This window comes from Canis lupus, chromosome X, assembly GCF_048164855.1.
Source record: "Canis lupus baileyi chromosome X, mCanLup2.hap1, whole genome shotgun sequence".
NCBI lineage: Eukaryota > Metazoa > Chordata > Mammalia > Carnivora > Canidae > Canis > Canis lupus.
Genome location: NC_132876.1, coordinates 123,731,017 through 123,749,655, shown reverse-complemented (window position 1 = coordinate 123,749,655; position 18,639 = coordinate 123,731,017). Strand labels below are relative to the sequence as shown.

At 43.0% G+C, this 18,639-nt stretch overlaps 1 protein-coding gene across 2 annotated transcripts in view; it reads left to right on the top strand.

Moving 5' to 3' along the window:
* LOC140628224 (arylsulfatase H) overlaps positions 1–18,639 on the top strand; it is a 30,320-nt gene that overhangs the window by 1,382 nt on the left and 10,299 nt on the right. For both annotated transcript variants that reach the window (XM_072817363.1, XM_072817364.1), the window contains exons 2-7: positions 6,659–6,700; positions 8,336–8,485; positions 9,974–10,095; positions 12,443–12,568; positions 14,655–15,078; positions 16,460–16,596. In XM_072817363.1, the coding sequence (XP_072673464.1) occupies positions 6,678–6,700; positions 8,336–8,485; positions 9,974–10,095; positions 12,443–12,568; positions 14,655–15,078; positions 16,460–16,596 (982 nt within the window). In that variant the 5' untranslated portion in view covers positions 6,659–6,677. The remainder of the gene's footprint in view (positions 1–6,658; positions 6,701–8,335; positions 8,486–9,973; positions 10,096–12,442; positions 12,569–14,654; positions 15,079–16,459; positions 16,597–18,639) is intronic.

Genomic DNA, 18,639 nt, shown 5'->3' with positions numbered 1-18,639 from the left:
TAGGACCGCAATAAAGGGTGATTAAATGAGAAAATGTGTTGTGATAGAAGCCATTCTTCTATCTATCCAACCACCTATCATCTATTTGTCCATCCATCCATCTATCCATCCATCATCTATTTATCCATCCATCATATCTATCATCTATTGGTCCATCCAACTATCGAGAATATCTACTATCTATCCATCCATCCATCATCTATCCATCTGTCCATCATCTATCCATCCATCATCTACCTATTCATCCATCACCTATCATCTATCCATCCATCCATCTGTCCATTCATCATCTAACCATCCATCCATCATCTATCATCTATTGATCCATCCAACTATCGAGAATATCTACTATCTATCTATCAACAATCCATCATCTATCCACTGATTTATCCATCATCTATGTATCACGCATGCATCCAATAATCATCTATCTATCCATCAATCCATTCATCCACCTGTCTTATCTGCCATCTATATCTATCCACCTTTTCATCCATACATCCATCCATGTATCTATCTATCTATCATCTATCTTCTAAGCATTTCTTCGATCACCTATTTTTCTAGGAGTGTGTAACTGAATCTTGCATCCAGGCTGTGTCAGTGCGATGCTATATCCACCTATACGTGCAGCTAATGATGCTCACCTTCCGGAGAGGTGTGCGTTGAGGCTTAAAGATGCAATGCTGATAAGACACATTTAGATGGTGAGACGGAAGCTACTCTTGAGAGTTTGCAAAAGATTTTAAGATGCTGAAACTCCCCTTGTACATCTACTCTCTCTTTGCTCTTTTGAAAAACCTACCTGCAGTCGTTGGTGGAGATTTTAAAAGAATTATCCCGGCGGAAAACATATTTGACTTAATTAAGTCCCCTTAATTATATATGTATGTTTGGTGGCCCTTGAAAGCTGAGATGAAAGATCCTTTTGCTAAATAACTATGTATCGGGGCTGCCGTGGTAGGTTATGCCTACATATAAAGATAATTGACAGACTTGAGTAGTGCCCAACCTCGGTACTTAATAAACGTTTAATTATAATAATGAGTGCAGTCACTTGGAACTGTGGCAGGAGCCTGGACACACAGGATCAGTACCCACAAATGTAGGAGCTGGAGAAACAACTTGTTTCCAGTAAGTAAAATATGTTAAGCTCATATGATTCAATAGATAATATGTGAAGTTCATGTAATTCCAGCTTGGCCTGCTTAAATTTTTAATGGTCAGCAAGGTGGAGAGTGAAGGGTTGAGGATTAGTTGTATCAAATCATCATTCTCTCTCTCTTTTGCTTTTCCTAAGATTTTAGATAAATGGGAGCAGAAGGTATTAGATACTCTTTCGTGTGGCTTCTTTCACTCGGCATACTCATGTGGAGATCCTCATGGTTGTCGCCTGTATTATCAATAGCGCACGGCTTGTGGTTGCTGGGGGGATTCCCTTGGATTGGGGACTTATCCATCCACCTGTTAGTGGGCACTCGGTGTGTAAAATTCTATTTTCTGGAGTGCATGCTATGTGTTCAAGAGTGTTTTTGTTATTCCCAGGAAGACAAGTAAGTGGGCTAATCAAAGGTCGTGGAGGCGAGTGACCTTTGCTCGGTAGTAAAATGATAAAAGTCTCTATAAGTAAGCTTGCAAACTTTAAAATTTGTTTCCTTCCTTCCTTCCTTCCTTCCTTCCTTCCTTCCTTCCTTCCTTCCTTCCTTTCTTCTTTCCGTCCTTCTTTTGTTCTTTCCTTCCTTCCTTTTCTTCTTTGTAGATGCTGTTATAATCCTTGAATGGGACAATGCAGCTCGTACCATTGCAGTGAATGAATGAACAGCAAAATATTGAAAATCGTAGGTTCACACATAGCGTAACAGTTTTGCCTATTCAGAAACCTGGCTTCTGGTCTGGTCTCTGAATTTACTTCACGGTGGTTGTCATTTAATGTTTGACTATTGGACCTTTTCTTAGTGGAAAGCAAATAATGGAGGGGTGGGTTAATCTCATCAGGCAGAAAATGTGGCTTTATAGGAATTGTTGGGGGTGGGGAAGAGAGTCGGCTTTTAATGGCAGATGTATTTAAGACGTTTCATGCTGTTGAGTATTCTCTTTTTCACTTTATAATAATGATGTTGCAAGAGTCATTGAATATCAGTCAATTTAGAGGAAGTTTGGGGCTTTATGTGAATCTTTTCAGAAGTGTCTTGTTTAACTGAGGAACCACAAAATGCCGTTCAACCTATTAAACGCTCTCCAGCAGGAATTAGTAAAATAAAGCAATGAGAAAATTGCTACTTTCAATTATTTAACATTAAAAATATTTAATATATTATTCAATTATATTTAATATATTTAAATGAGGGGGCGGGGGAATAGAATCACAGCCGGTCTACTCTAAATCAACAGCTCTGGATGAGAAACCAGAATCTTGCTTCATGAATGAACAGCATTTGAAATCATCCAAGGGTGATTTCTGAACAGTCTGGTTCAATGGAGCTCACCACGGAGATGGTGATTTCATGCCCCAGGGGCACTGGGCAATATGTGGGAATAATTGTGGTTGTCATATCTGGGGAGGGGGTGCTCCTGGCATGTGGTGGGTGGAGACCAAGGATGCTGCTCATCACCCCACAGTGCACAGGATGCCCCACCCCAGAGAACCATCCAGCTCCAGATGCCCTCAGTGCTGAGATGGAGAGACGGCCATCTGGTACGTCTGACCCGTTTCCCTTGTCTGCCTCTCAAGCTCTTTTTAGGGACACGGGTGGGAATTTACGTCTTTGAGCATCTCCTCTGCTTTAGCTGCATTGACCGGCCTCGCTGTAGACGTTGGTCCTGAGCATGTGGCAAAGGAAGGAAGGAAGGAGATGCTCAAGTGAAAATTATCATCAGTTGTTTGCTCCACTTTGAGTATGACCTGCTGAGTTTTGCCCGGCTCCCCCTGGGTTGCAACTATGTCTCTGACTCGCTCTCCTACACACGTACTACTGCCGCCCGCCGTAGTAACAAGGTGGGCCTCCACCGGACATCAGGCCACCAGCACTGAAAGTCGGCTGTGGCTTTGGTTATATAATTGCATGATTTTCCAGGCGTGTAGGGGAAAGAAGGAGCTTCCGTTTTTTTGGAAGAACATACAGGTAGTTCTGAGACTAGGTTCAGTGGCTAGAAGATTTTTATTAGTGAATATTAATAGAGAGAATGTTTTAATTAGTGGAGAGGGTGCATTTGACTTTACTAGTTGGCCCTAAAGCTATACCCTCACCCCTGGGGCCCCCTGTATCCACAGAAGAGTGGGAGTAATCCTATCATTACCGTCCTTCCTCCAAAGCTTAAGGACATAACATCCAGGTAGCATCACTATGTCCTTGGATGAAAGGTCCCATGAAAGTAATTACTGTTTTGATTGCCGCCGTGCTTGAGGAATGCCTCACAGGATTATACAGCTTTACCATCAAAGAAACCCAAAAGGTCAATGAGGGCATCCTCCTTCTTTTCAAGGAGATAGCATAGACTTCTGCACTATGAATAAATTCCCATTTATCCAGCTATTCTTCGTCAACATGATTTCAGTTGGCTTCAGCCTGATTCTGTTTAAAAGTGATGATGCAATGAACACCCTTTCTCCCGCCTTTTGCTTGTTGGCTGAGAGTTTCTCCGGGGTGAGAAGCCATGGTGTCATGGCTTACGATTTTTTTAAAAAATTAATATTTAGTGGCAACAAAAGCTTCCACTGACAGTGTGCAGGTAACCTTCATGGAATCTTGCTTGGAAGTGCATGCTATCAAACTTGAAGAAATTACTGGGGTTTTGATAGATATGCAACCTGATGATCCTTAAAATTTACTTTTTCTAGTTGCTGAAGAGACTAAGCATATAGTCATGAGCTTATTGGCCACGTGTGTGTCTTCCATGAGTGGCCGGTAGACACCAGATGTCTAGTTTTTCTATTATATTTTTATTCCCTCTTTCAAACTATTTATAGAAAATATTGCAGATATATTCTCCTTCTCCAAACATGGCATTTTTGCTTTGTGGATGGTGTCTCCTGGTGTGCAGAAATTGCCCCCCGCCCCAGTTACTTATATTTGTTTCTTGGTGTTGCTGTAATAAATGACCACAAACCAAAGGCTTACATCAACAGAGATATATCTTACTGCAGTTCTGGAGACCAGAAATCTGAGATCCAGGTGAGGCAGGGCTGTGCTCCCTCCTGATGCTCTAGGAGAGGGTCCTTCCTGCCTTTTCCAGCTTCAGGAGCTCCAGGAGTCCCTGGGCTGGTAGCCATGACCCCCCCCCCCCATCTCTGCTTCTGTCCTCACATGACTTCTCTTCTGTGTCTCTATCTCCTCTCTGTCTCTTATGAGGACACCTGTCATTGGATTTAGGGCCACCCTCATCCACAACGGTGTCAACTCCAGATCCTTCACTTAATCACATTTGGAAAGACCTTATTTCCATATAAAGCCCTACCCACAGGTTCTTCCATGTAAGCAGCTGATAACCTCTCACTCACTAAGCTGTCTATGACTGATATGTTTTGCTATTTCTTAGTCATTGGGAGTTAACCTCTAAAGCCGAAAACATGAAAATCTGGAATTTTAAAGACTTTTCTCCAGCTTTATTGAGATGGAATCGACATAGAGCATGGTGTAAGTTTAAGGTGTATGATGTGATGATTTGCTGTCTGTATATATTGCAGAGTGATTACCAAAAATAGGTTAGAGAGCACATGAATCACCTCACATAGTTGCATTTCCCCCCCCCAATATTTTAGAAGGGCCACACCACCATCCAAGGGCACTGGTTTGGTTTGGTTTTGGTTTGTTTTGACTCTTACTCTCAACACAGTCCACGCATATGTGCACGTGCATTTTCACCCATTTGAGGATGTAATTCTCGTGTTGGCTAATGTGTTTCCTACTTTTTCTTAGATGCAAGTTATTGACAACGTGATCTTATAGGGTAGTTTTTCGAGTGGTGCTTCTTGATTAGGTCCGTAACTTTGAACATCTCCTCAAAGGCCTGAAAAACCATAATCTTATGTTCCCCCTCTCCAACCCCACTGCCTAACCCATTACATGGCATTCCTGTATATTTCCAGTAATTCCCAGAATGCATTTCCGGTACATGCTCCCCGGAGACATCAAGCATTTCCTCAGTGTTGGGTGAAAAAAAGCAAGAATGGTGCTTTTTAAAAATTTACCAATTGTAGCCGTGTCATTTCATAAGAATGTATCTCTCCAACCCAAGATTGGTAAGAGTCACAGTGGATGGTCTTGGTCACCTGTGCAAAGTTCTTCCTAACTGGCAAGGAATAAAAAGCTATTTGCAAAATAAATGGAAATAAAAGTTAACTTCCTGGTGTAAGAGCTCCTAGAGTCTCAAAGAATTATACATATCAGATCTGGATTTTAAGGGGTATCAAGAAGACCATGTCCACCCAGGTAGCTCCTCTATCTCTACCCCATTCTGCATGATCCCATTCTCCACTTCCTTTCCCTACTCCCAAAATTTAACATAGGATTTTAGAAAAGGTGGGCAAACTGCTGAGGCGTACCTGGGCTCCTGGAGGTGTAGAAATGCATGAGGCTGGCATCACATATGAATGTGGCTTTCCAAATTGGTTTTATTTTCCAGCTGCCTTCAAGGAGATGTTCAAAGGTCACCATGGAACCAAGTCGAATGCACAAGTATTGCTCCGGGGTTCGTGGGGCAGACACAGTGGGAGTGTAGGTTTCATCAAATGCCCCCTCGAGAGTTGGCCTCTGGCAATGCCCCATTTGAGAGCCTTACCGGAGGTCTAAGATGGTGAGGTAGCCCTGGGTATGGGACACACATACCTGATTACAGAGACCTCCCGAATGCCACATCTCCAATTTACCGTCCTTTGTGAAAGTGTTCTGAACCCTATGACCCCAGCTCCCTCTCCCATAAAACAAAAGAGGTGTCATTAAGCCTTCGAGGCAAGCTGGGTGAGATATTTTGAGGATCCAATGGGAACGTGTGTAGAGATGCCTTGGGAATGAGAAAGCCCAATAAACTCTGTGGTGGTGTCATTAATCATTATTACATAGAACTTGTCTTGTGGGATGGCTCCTCAGCTTACAAAGCATCACCTACTTGGAGCTGTTTGAGGGTCTTCCGTGGGGGTGGGGTGGGGGGAACACAAGACTCTACCACTCTTTGGACTCTTATAAAAGGATCATAATTACAGCTCCTAAACATGCTGCTAAACTCATTGTGCTCAATGAGTTTGGGCAACAAGACCATAGGTCCATGGTGTTCATCACTGGGTTTTTTATTTATCCACCTTGGGCAGAAAAATGTTCTTTGCAGCAGAGTACGTACGTACCGGGTGCCTGATACAAATAGTTATGGAATGCATGCGTAGTCGTGGATGGCTTATTTATTTCACTGACTTTGCAATAAAGAGTTTTTGTTGTCAGATCCACGTAATGTGTTGGGAATCAGCCGTGATATCTCTCCAGAATGGACTGGGTCGTGTATGTTCTTGGTCAGATTGACTCTGGAGGAACATGACTTGTTTGCAATTAGCTGTGAAGAATTGAGAGGATGACCACATTAACACGTTCTCTAATACTTTGGATCGAGTTCCTGGCTATGAGAGACATGTTGGCTGTGCAGTACTTCGGGTTTTTCTTTTCTTCCCTAGGGGAGCCAAATACGCAAACATGAAGCAGCTGTTCTATAACTGGTAAGTAGGCGACTTCCTAAACCTTCCTTTTTCTCTGTATGCCAGACAGAAGGGTTCTCTGTCCCCGGGTTCCTCACCCCCGCTGATGTTTGGCCTACCTAATCTGTGTGACACCTCCTAAGGATAATGAGGGGTGTGCTGGGGGCATCCCACAGGGTGGCTGTTTTGAGGAGGCAATACTTACCTTAAGAATGCCAGCGTGTGTGCGAATTTATAGGGCAAAAGGCAGGATGTTGCAAAGGTGAGGGCTGCACAAAGGCCAAAATCACGGATCATTGAAGGGATTGTAAGGACGCCCATGGATGAGCCTAAGCTGGCGGTTGTGTAATGAGAGGAAAGCATGATGAAAGAGCCAAGAGTGCCATTTTGTGAGTCTCGCCAATCATGGGGGAATGGGAAGCCACTGGACTTGGTTAGGGAGCATTGCAACCAGATTGGTACATTGATAGGGTTGTCCACCTTGGCTACATTTTGGAGGGTGCCCAAGTGACCAAAATGGGACCAGTCAGGCCACTTAGGAGAGTTTTGAGAAACCCAAGTGAGAGACACCGTGAGTTACTTGGCCTGCCATGATGGATGGATGCAAATGGGTTTAAGATGCATTTTCTGAGGTAGAGCTAACAACTTATAATGGATCAGATGGAATTTGGGGTTGGGGAACCCATTTCCTGCATAAGACAATGGTCCTCAACTTGGAGCAATTTTGATCAAAGGCTATTGTGCGTTTTTGAGCATATGATAGCCATTAGCAGTAAGGATTGCGTGAGTGTACAGCCTAACACTTAGTAGACTATATAAATATGTTAATTTTCCTTTTTCAGATGTTAAAAGAATTCCCAATGTTATTTTAAATATGCATTTTAATGTATTAAAAAGTACAACTGAATGTCCAAAAAAAAAAAAAAAAGAAAAAAAGAAAGAAGCTGGACTAGCAGGCAATTAGCCTCCTATTTTCTATTTTGCTTACATTTTTATTCACATAAATCAAATTATTAGGACTTCCAAGGAAGTTTCACCACTATTAGGTCTTCTTTTAGGAATCTCATATCATGAAACAGTTTGAAAAGTTATAAGAAAAAAAAGAAAAAGAAAAAAAAGAAAAAAAGAAAAAAAAAGTTATAAGAATTTAAATATCACAAGGCATAGAAAATTAACATAAATTAAATCAAATTATTAGGACTTCCAAGGAAGTTTCACCACTATTAGGTCTTCTTTTAGGAATCTCATATCATGAAACAGTTTGAAAAGTTATAAGAAAAAAAAGAAAAAGAAAAGAAAAAAAAGAAAAGTTATAAGAATTTAAATATCACAAGGCATAGAAAATTAACATTAATTAAATCAAATTATTAGGACTTCCAAGGAAGTTTCACCACTATTAGGTCTTCTTTTAGGAATCTCGTATCATGAAACAGTTTGAAAAGTTATAAGAATTTGAATATCACAAGGCATAGAAAATTAACGTGTATGTTATACGATGTTAACATAAAACAAAACTTTAAAAAAAATTCTGGTTTCTGAATAAGGCAGGTCAGGTGCACTGTGTAGTGGGAATTGGTAAGGAATAGCATGACTTCAGGCTTTCAAACACGGATTGACGGCGTGTGTTGTGTTTGTCACGTCCCCACATGCTTTCAGGACCTGCCGGCTGTCGCTGTGGCTGTGCTATTGGTTGGGGGACCTGAGCGCAGGCTTCATGACCAGAAACTCCAGGCCCAACATTGTGCTGCTGATGGCGGACGACCTGGGGGTAGGGGATCTGTGCTGCTACGGTAATAACACAGTGAGGTAAAGAAGCCACCCCGCTGTGGAGGGGGTGCCTCGGGTCCTCTGGTTCCTTCTGAGGCTCTGTCTTCGGTGTGTAGACCCGTCTTCTTCCTATGCCCTCACACGGTCATCCGTCTGTGTGTGTCCTCATCTCCTCTTCTAAGAACACCCTGCTCCTGTTGGGACCCACCACTGACCCACCACTGACTTTAACTTAATCTCCTCTTTAAAGACCCCACCTCCAAAAAAGAAAAGAAAAGAAAAGAAAAAAAAGACCCCACCTCCCCATGCTCCAGAAACACTCCCATTCTGAGGTCCTGAGGGTTAGGGCTCCTACTTACGAATTTGGGGAGACCACCGTTCAGCCCGTGACACACATCACGTGCCCTTTTGTGTCTGGTTTCTTTCACGGAGCATCATGTTTTCAACAACGCGGTAGCAAGTGTCATTCCGTCCTGTCTGTAAGGAAGTAACATTCCACGGCCCAGATGAACGACCCCTTAGAGATTTTTCAGGATCTTCCCTGATTTATTTCTGAAGCTTTTGGTGACCATGATCCTTGCTCCTCAGCACCAAACAAATCTTATTCGTGTGCAAATACACGGTGCCTCCTAGCGTGAATTTAAATACCACCGGTTCTCCTTGGAATGTGTCTCACGCACTAGTCCTATATTTTAAGCAAATTTTTGTACTTTGAAAGGAGCTGGTCTTCTTAAAGGCGTTTAAGGTCTGCATGAGCACATCTGTTTCCCATTTAAACTCCTGCAAGGAAGTAACGGGTAAGGCAGGAGACGTTGCCTGGGAATCTAGTACTGTCACTCTCAGCCAGATGCTGACTCTACTTGCACAAAATACCGGTCTGCACAGATGGACTCTCCCCTATGCAGATGCTGAGAGTGTTTGGGAATATGGGGCTCTCTCCCCCCCTCACATTGCTGTGGGGTTGTCATTTGTGTGTTATTAAGATTGTGGATACCTTAGCTTATGGGATTTGCTAAAAGCACCTGTGTGAGCCTATATCCTATAGATGCCCCCAAAAATCTTTGGAGATCGTAAAATACCAGATGAGCAAAGTGGGCAGTAAGTGAAACTCCAAAATGCTACCATTCCTTTATTTTTAAAAAAGGATACATTTTACTACAAGAAATATGGTACAATTTTATGTAATCCAAGTCACCCCTTCATTTCGGGGAATATAATATGAACAAATGGACTAACGTTTGCATTGAAATGCCTATGAGCTCACACTGGTTATAGTTTAATTATACCCGCGGACCTGTATTAGTCTGCAATTGTTTTGCCTGAAGATATATTGTTTTAAAATGTGCTTTCCATTTCCTTGTGACCGTGGATGATGCATTTAAACCGTGAGGGTTGAAGCTTTAAAAGCATGTATTTTAGGTTTACAGAAAACAGAGTCATTGGACTCAAAAAACGGGATGGCTTTGAATCTTCTTTATTTTGTTGAGAATTAGAAACCCACGTGATGAACCCTCCTTCTGTCTATAGCACACCCAATATCGACCGCCTGGCAAGCGAAGGCGTGAGGCTCACCCAGCACCTGGCAGCTGCCTCTGTATGCACCCCGAGTCGAGCTGCCTTCCTGACAGGGAGGTACCCCATCAGATCAGGTGAGTCAGGGCAATGCAAGGCCAATGTTGTCTATATGTCGTGCTTTCTTCTTATTTATTTCTTGCTACTCTTCATAAAGACTCTCCAAAGGTCGCTTACAGTATTAAGGATCTAAATACAAATGGGGATGGTATTGCTCTACCTGCACAGATTAAATAGGTGGGTCTCTTGCCAGGTGCCACTAAGCCTGCTCACCTGTGTGCATACAGCAAAGGGTTTCAGGCTCTGGTGAGCAATTTCCCAGCTGCTTCTAGGATTTGCAGGTACGTGTAGTCAGAGCCTTCAAAGTGTTCCTCTTGTCCTCAAGCTAGCAGAGAGCATGTAATAGTTACAAGAAAAGTGGATCTGTGCAGTGCCTGGGGATGTGATTGGAACCAGAAGGAGCTCTTGGGGAGGACGTGGAAAAGAATGAGTCATACATTTTCTCTCTCTCTCACACACACACACAACATAATGTTGTAGAATCAACATTACAAATATCAATATTTATACTCAGCTACAACATATCAAACCTTTTATGATGAAGAAGTTACCGATATTCCCGATCCCTAAATTTCCACATTTCTACCTAAGTATAGAGGTGTCTCGATAGGACCTCCACTTGAGAGGAGGGCCTGGAGGAGACATGGGTTTCTCACCATATAGAAAGATGGGATCGAAGTTCTGCTTCATCAGATTTTCTTTTTTTTTTAAAAAAAGATTTTATTTCTTTATTCATGAGAGACACCCAGAGAGAGAGGCAGAGACACAGGCAGAGGGAGAAGCAGGCTCCATGCAGAGAGTCCGACATGGGACTCGATCCTGGGACTCCAGGATCACACCCTGGGCTGAAGGCGGCGCTAAACCGCTGAGCCACCCGGGCTGCCCCTTCATCCAATTTTCATACACACACTAACATCTGTACATATATTTATAATTAATTAAAAGATGTAACCACTTTTCTTGACAATGACAGGTAGGCTTCCATCTTTTAGGATTTGGCAAAAGGCACCCTTTTTAATGTACCTGTTTCTGTTGAGAAAGGAAAAGCAAGAGGCAGATTGGATCACTGCTATTTTAACATATTCTGGGTTTTTTTAAAATTGATTATGTATGTTGGTGTAATACCTTTCATTATAGGTTTATTCTTGGTAGTTGTAATTTAAGTAGGATATATGCACTTCAAAGTGCAACTATCCCAGTGGTCGTTCAATGAGCATTGGAAACCCATAGGAGCCCATGAAGCATCCCAGGAGAATCCTCCTGGATGATGTTCCTTGAAATGTGAGGAGTGAGAAGTGAGGATGTGCTAGTAGAGGTAGTGGCATGCACAGATAATGCAGTCCCACGTGAGTGCACTAGGAGAATAAGGCAGCCACATCAATAATCAGTCGTCTCAAACTGTCTCAAACCATCTCGAATCAGTTGTTATCAAATACTGTGTAAGCTATACCCCAGATTTAGATTTAGATGGACAGATGGTAATGAGGTTTGACCAGAGGAGGGACATGGGTTGGAAAGTGCTTCAGAAGGTACCTGAGATGGTGGATGGAGATCACCTCATCTTGATCATTATTCATGCTTTTGATTCTCCAGCTCAAGAGGAGCTGGTGGACATCACAGCACAACCCAACTTAAGCTCTACCCCAAAGCTATGGCATCAGAGATAAATATCTGAATCGTTTACCAGGGTAGAGTTATCAGGACTTGACATGGGATTGGACGGAAGAGGCAAGACTGAGTGAGACGGAGGATTCCAAAGGCATTTGTGCATTGAGTGGCTGGGGAGGGGATTCTGGTGTCCTTTGTTGAGGCAGGATTGAAGTACGATGACCATCGACTGACTCTGTGTTGCTCACGTTGAGATCAGGGTTCCTAAGTATAGAGACGTCTAGATAGGACCTCAACTTCAGAGGGTCTGGAGGAGACGTGGGTTTCTCACCATGTAGAAAGATGGGATCAAGGCTCAGAACTGAGGTCCAAGGATACGGTCCAGAGTAACATGCACAATTACATTTGAATTTTGAATAATCAATGAATAGGTCTTTAGTACAAGTATGCCCTGTGCAGCGTTTGGGGCATGCCTGCACTAAAAAAAAATCATTTGTTATTATTATGAAATTCTAGTGTGACCAGATATCGTGTATGGAGCTGGTGATCCTGATCCCAACAGGATACCTGCATTTGACAAATGGGAGGACGAGCTCAGTAGAGACGAAAAAGCAAGGGAAAGGTCAGGAAAGAACAGAGTGGTGGAGGTGCACTAGCACACACTTCGAGGAGAGGAAGAAGATTCCTAGAGTTAGTCATGAGTGTCATGAATGAGGGACTACGATACTCATTTGGTGCCCCCTTCTGTGACCTTAGGAATGGCGTCTCCCTACAACCTGAACCGCGGGCTCACCTGGCTTGGAGGCTCGGGCGGTCTGCCCACCAATGAAACGACCTTTGCCAAGCTGCTGCAGCACTACGGCTACCGCACGGGCCTCATAGGTATGGCCCGCTGAACTCTGACTGGGAAGCGGGGTCGTGCACATCCCGTCTCACTGGGGCTCTGCCTTCCCTGGGGACATCAGCTGGACTCACGCCAGCTGACTACTTGTTGAGAGGAGATGTGAGCAGAAAGGATTTAATGCACGATTGTTCAGGACCTTTGGTACCTAGAGCAGGGTGTTGGAAGAATCGTGGGAACGAATCGCAAATGTGCTCATCCATTGTTATAACCAAAATGGAATATTCTGTAGGGGGTTCGGGGCGGAGGAGGGGAGAGGAATACATACTTTGATGACATCATTACTAGCAGAGACGTGAATGCGTTTTGATTTTTTTAATTTTTAAAATTTTATGGTTTTAACGATTGACTGACTTAATTTAGAGAGAGAGTGTGTGAGTGTGTGTAGGGAGCAGAGGGAGAGAGAATCTCAAGTAGATGCCATATTGACGGTAGAGCCCCATGCAGGGCTTGATCGTACAACGCTCAGATCATGGCCCGAGCCAAAACCAAGAGTCAGATGCTTAATTGATGGAGCCACCCAGGTGCCCTGGGAGTGTGTTTTTATTTTTTATTTTTTTTATTTTTTAAAGATTTCGTTTATTTATTCATGAGAAAGCCAGAGAGAGAAGGGGAGAGAGACTGAGAGAGAGAGAGGCAGAGACACAGGCAGAGGGAGAAGCAGGCTCCATGCAGGGAGCCCGATGTGGGACTCGATCCCGGGTCTCCAGGATCACACCCTGGGCTGAAGGCAGGTGCTCAAACGCTGAGCCACCCAGGCTGCCTGGAAATGTGTTTTTAAACAGCTCCTCTTGAGCTGGAGAATCAAAAGCATGAATAATGATCAAGATGAGGCGATTACTACATTAGACCCTTGACTAATGAGGGAACTATGGACGCTGACACCCACCCCCCGCCCACCCTGCACAGTGGAAAATCCACGTACAGATTCTGAGTCCCCCCCAAATCAACCGCCAACAGCCTGCTGTTGACCAGGAGCCTTGCCAATAACATAAACAACTGATTGACGCATATTTGTAAATCCTACGGGTTATATGCCATGTTCTTACAACAAAGTGAGCTGGAGAAAAGACACTGATCCAACGAAATCCCCGGGGGAGAAAGATACATTCACAGGACTGTACTGCATTTATCAAAAATAATCCCCGTGTAAGTAAACCCACAGAGTTCAGACCTGTGATGTGTGACGGCCAGCTGTAGTCTACTTAGGCGGGTCACCTGATATCTTACGCCCTTTTTGGGGGAGGCATGACATTTTGACAGCATCCCACCACATTCGTTCTGTGGAATTCCAATCCAATGAGTGAGGTGCTGTGAGCAAATAACTTTCAGAAATGCCACCTGTTTACTATGTGCATGGTTTTTAGGATTCTCCACGTGGAATGTCAGACTCTTAAATGTTTTGAGATGTCCTCCCTTAAAGGAATAAATTAACAAAAGAATGACTTTGTACCCGCCCCCCCCACGTGACCACTATGGTGTTTGTCCCTATTGAACTGCAAGCAGCACGGTGTGGACGGAGACCTCATACACTGTGTCTCTGGAATAGTCCAGAGCACGGCCAAAACCAGGTTGAAATTCAGCTCTGCCATTATTAGTTAACATGACCTCAGGGTTATTAATCCATCTACAGGGTGAATTTCTCTTTGGCAATCGAGGGAGGGCCTGGAGTGGATTAAGTCCAATAGTGTGTGGAAGTGGATTAGTAAGAGCTCAATAAAACGAATAGTGAGCATCACCTGAAGCCTTTTGCTTATGGCTACTCTTTTGCCGTTACTTCGGACCCTTGGAGCCGCTCCATTGGTAGAATTTTGGTTCCTTTTCAGTGGGATGGAATAAAAGAGTCCGAAGGCACTGCTGGATAACAGATGCGGGGTGTAGGGAAAGCGGTGTTGGTGACAAATATGGGGACCTTCTTAGCATCTCCCAGGGAGGTGGTTGGAGTACCAAGGCGACACCCTCATGGCGAGCGAGTGCAAGTCATATTTAACTTTTCTAAGCGAAGCCCACGTTCCGGAAACTGGTGGATGTATCTGCTCCCCTGGTGCCATTTTGTTTCTCCCGCAGGCAAATGGCACCAGGGTTTGAGCTGTGCCTCTCGGAATGATCACTGCTACCACCCCCTCAACCATGGGTTCGACTATTTCTACGGGCTGCCCTTTGGCCTCCTAAGCGATTGCCAGGCCTCCAGGACACCGGAGCTCCACCGCTGGCTCCGGATCAAACTTTGGATCTCCACGGCCGTGCTCAGTCTCGTCCCCCTGCTGCTCCTCATCCCCAAGTACGCCCGCTGGTTCGTGGTTCCGTGGAAGGTCATCCTCACCTTCGCTCTCCTCGCCTTTCTGTTTTTCATTTCCTGGTACTCCAGTTATGGGTTTACTCGGCGTTGGAACTGCATTCTTATGAGAAACCATGAAATCATCCAGCAGCCAATGCGGGAGGAAAGAGTGGCTTCACTCATGCTGAAGGAGGCCCTTGCCTTTATCGACAGGTATGGGGTCATTTCCAGCCCGATTCCTTGCACGGGAGTTTTGCTTGTGTTTCGGAGAAGTCGGGTTCGTCTTGGGCGTATGGGCCTCCTTGTGTGTGCACGTGTGTGTGTGTGATATTTGCCATATACTAGAATCTCCCCTTACAATAAAATTGAACATGAAATTTCCTGCAAAACACTAAAATGGTAAAGAAATACATTTTGGGACCTCTGGGTGGCTCAGTGGTTGAACTTTGGCTCCAGTCATGACCCCTGGGTCCTGGGATCGAGTCCCACAGGGAGCCTGTTTCTCCCTCTGCGTGTGTGTGTCTCTCTCTCGAATAAATAAATAAAATCTTTTCAAACAATCTTCTTTAAAAAAAAAAGAAATACATTTTGTTCACTCTTTTTTTTTATAAAAACTGGAATGCCTATGACTTTGATCTATATCACTTCAGTGTGGATTGGGATCTGAACTGAATCAATCTTAGGGATCGATCTTGATTTTGGTTTGTCTTAGAAGCTGCCCGAAAATACTTCTCTAACCGTGAATGATGAGGGAGTGATTCTAGGCGTAAATACGTAATTTGAACTTTTATGCGTTCAGTAGAAGGTGAAGGTCTCCTGTCTTCTGCACGCCAGCTCCCTTCTAGGTTACCAACTAGAAGCAGATTGAGTTGTAGATGTGGATGCTCATTCATCGGCTCTGTCTGTGTTATTGGGGAGTAGATGGAAGAGGAAAATGATAATTTTGTTGAATTAATGAGTCCGACAGTGGAATTTCATCCACTCTTATGCTTTGATTCTTTGCTGCATGTAACACAGCGGTCAGAATGCGGTCACTCAGCTCTGCTTGCCACTCCCATGCGCCCTCTTTGACAGAACACACCCAGGCTCTATGCCCTTCCCCCTTTATCACACCCGGTTGTAAAGGTGTGAAGGAGAAATCTTAAATGGCTCCATATGACATTAAAATGCATGACACACAACAAATAAGGCGTATTAGCACCTTAGCTCTTTCTATGTTGCTTCCCGGGATTCTGTGCAAGCAGCCTCATGGTCCAAAGTTCATGCCAAAGCTCCAGCCATCGCTTTTATGTTTCAGGCAGTACTGAGAAGGAAGAGGAGGAGGAAGGAATGAAGACAGATTGCACTCACTGCTTTGTCGCTGCTGCGAACGTTCTGATATTCTTTGTTCCCACTCATGGCCTTTCCACTCACGTCCTTCTGATACTGCATTAGTTGCTACTCGTTGTGAGTGGTAAGGGTGACGTAAGGACATAGACAACCACTATCAACCATTTCGGGATCTTTCAACTGATATAGAATCATATCTGAGTGGAGAAAACACCTCGGTTTGCGATGATAACTCACTTCTTGTGTCCCGCCCCCTCCGACTTAGGTACAAACGAGGCCCCTTCCTGCTCTTTGTGTCTTTCCTGCACGTCCACACTCCGCTGATCACCAAAGACAAGTTTGTGGGGCACAGCAAGTACGGTCTCTACGGGGATAACGTCGAAGAAATGGATTGGATGGTGGGTAAGTATCGAGGGAAATCATCTTAACTGTGTGAGGCGTGAGAAAGCGAATCCGCACCGGTTCCCTCAAACAACGGACAGCCCCTCGGGTGGGTCGGCCGGTTGCTGAGTAGTTGTTCCCATGAACAACTGTGCAGCGAGACCAGCCACACTTAGAAATACGGGTTTCCCCGTATTACGGGCTCCCCCGTCCTTAAGGTCGAGACCCGTTGTTCAAAATCGATGAAGGTGCCTCGTGAAGGATACGGCCCCTCCCCATCGTTTGGATGCATGTAAGTGCAAATGCCTCATTCTCATGAGCTCACTGTTACGAGAAATGCTTAGAAAAGCAGGACAGAATTTACCAAAACCGAAGCCCTGCGTTTAGAAGTCATAAAGCGTCAATACGGAGATTAACACAAAGGGTCATAAATAAACGTGCATATCAATAAACAACCAATCGTGTTTTCCAAATAGCCTCTTTCCTCATCTGGACGTGATGTAGGATTTCTTCGGCTCAAAATAGTATTTTACTTTTGAAACACGGGACTTTTTTTTTTGTTTGTTTGTTTCGTTCTACTAGTGGCCTCTGAAAAGTGTTCTGTGCAGAACCACCTAAAGTAATATTCACAGAATTTTACATTTTTTTAAGTTTCTTAAAGATCAAAATGTTACTTTTGGATATACTGAATACATATAAACATGCATTTAATCTCTATTAATATGAAGTCAATGAAGCAAGGAATTAATTTAAATTGATATTTTAGATATATCCATGCAAGTTAAATATTAATATTCATATATGTGTACATGCACTGTTTATATGTCTTTATATGCATAATAAATACTTTTTAAAAAATTTTACTGGCAGATACACACAAACATTGAAACCTAGTGACACCTGCTGCAGTAAAAACAGCTCTAACATTATAACGTCAGTGTAACTGTAAAAGATTATGATTTCTTACCTTGACGTTTATCCTCCCCCAGGACAATCTGCTTTGGAAACAAGGCATTTTGCTGCATTTCTATCTCGAGGCCAAGAACACTTTTATGCAAAAGGACTTTCTGCTCATGTTTATATGTAGAGTTTGCCATGAACAGCTAATGACGCTTTTATTTTTATTTTTTATTTTTTTAAATTTTTATTTATTTATTTTTGCTAATTATGTTTTTATTCTGTTGTCTATGTAAATACATGATGGGGATGTGCGGTGACTACTACTAATTGCGTTTAGTAATACTATTAATTGCATTCCTGGGCTGATACTGTTCACATGAGAGAAATGAAAAGTAGGTATTTCTCTGCACGACATCTTCCAAATACGATGCTTTTCCCCACTTCGTGGCTGATGACAATCTTATCAAAACCAGAGGCAGGTTGAAAATCAGACAGGTGTCTTTTGTGTGCATGTTTTTTTTTCTACTTGGCGATATGATGATAAAGCTTAAGACCATTTCCTAATAACTTTCTCAAGAAGAAGCTGTCCCAATGCTAGACTCAGAATGACACACAGAGTGAATCTTCCAAATGCCCCAAGCATTCAGCAATATTTTAAATTCTCTGTTCAAGGGAACTCATATTTAAAAAATATATATTTTAGCGGCTTTTTATTTTTGTCTCCTTTCCTTGCATTTTTGTGTAAGAAGTTTTATGATTATTCTTCTGCAAAACGCACATACATATGCACACACACTCCTATAGGTTTTATGCATCAAGTGCACAGAAGGTTACAGATACGGATTTCCAAAAAATAAAATGATTCGCATGTATTTTATTTACTTAGTATAAATAGCATAAATCACCATGGTGCTAAATATGATAGCCAGCTCTGATAAGAACTGATAATTTACATGTAATTATTTTCTTACCAAGAAGCCATAATTTTGTTTATTTTACAAAATCTGGGTTGTAAGATATTTTATTTTATTATTATTTTTTATAAAATATTTTAATTTCTAGCTGCAACATTCCTTTTTTTTTTTTTTTTAGCTGCAACATTCCTAAAAAATGGTCAACGTACCTTACAAAGCAAATCACTTTTAGACAAGGAAGCAAGGATAA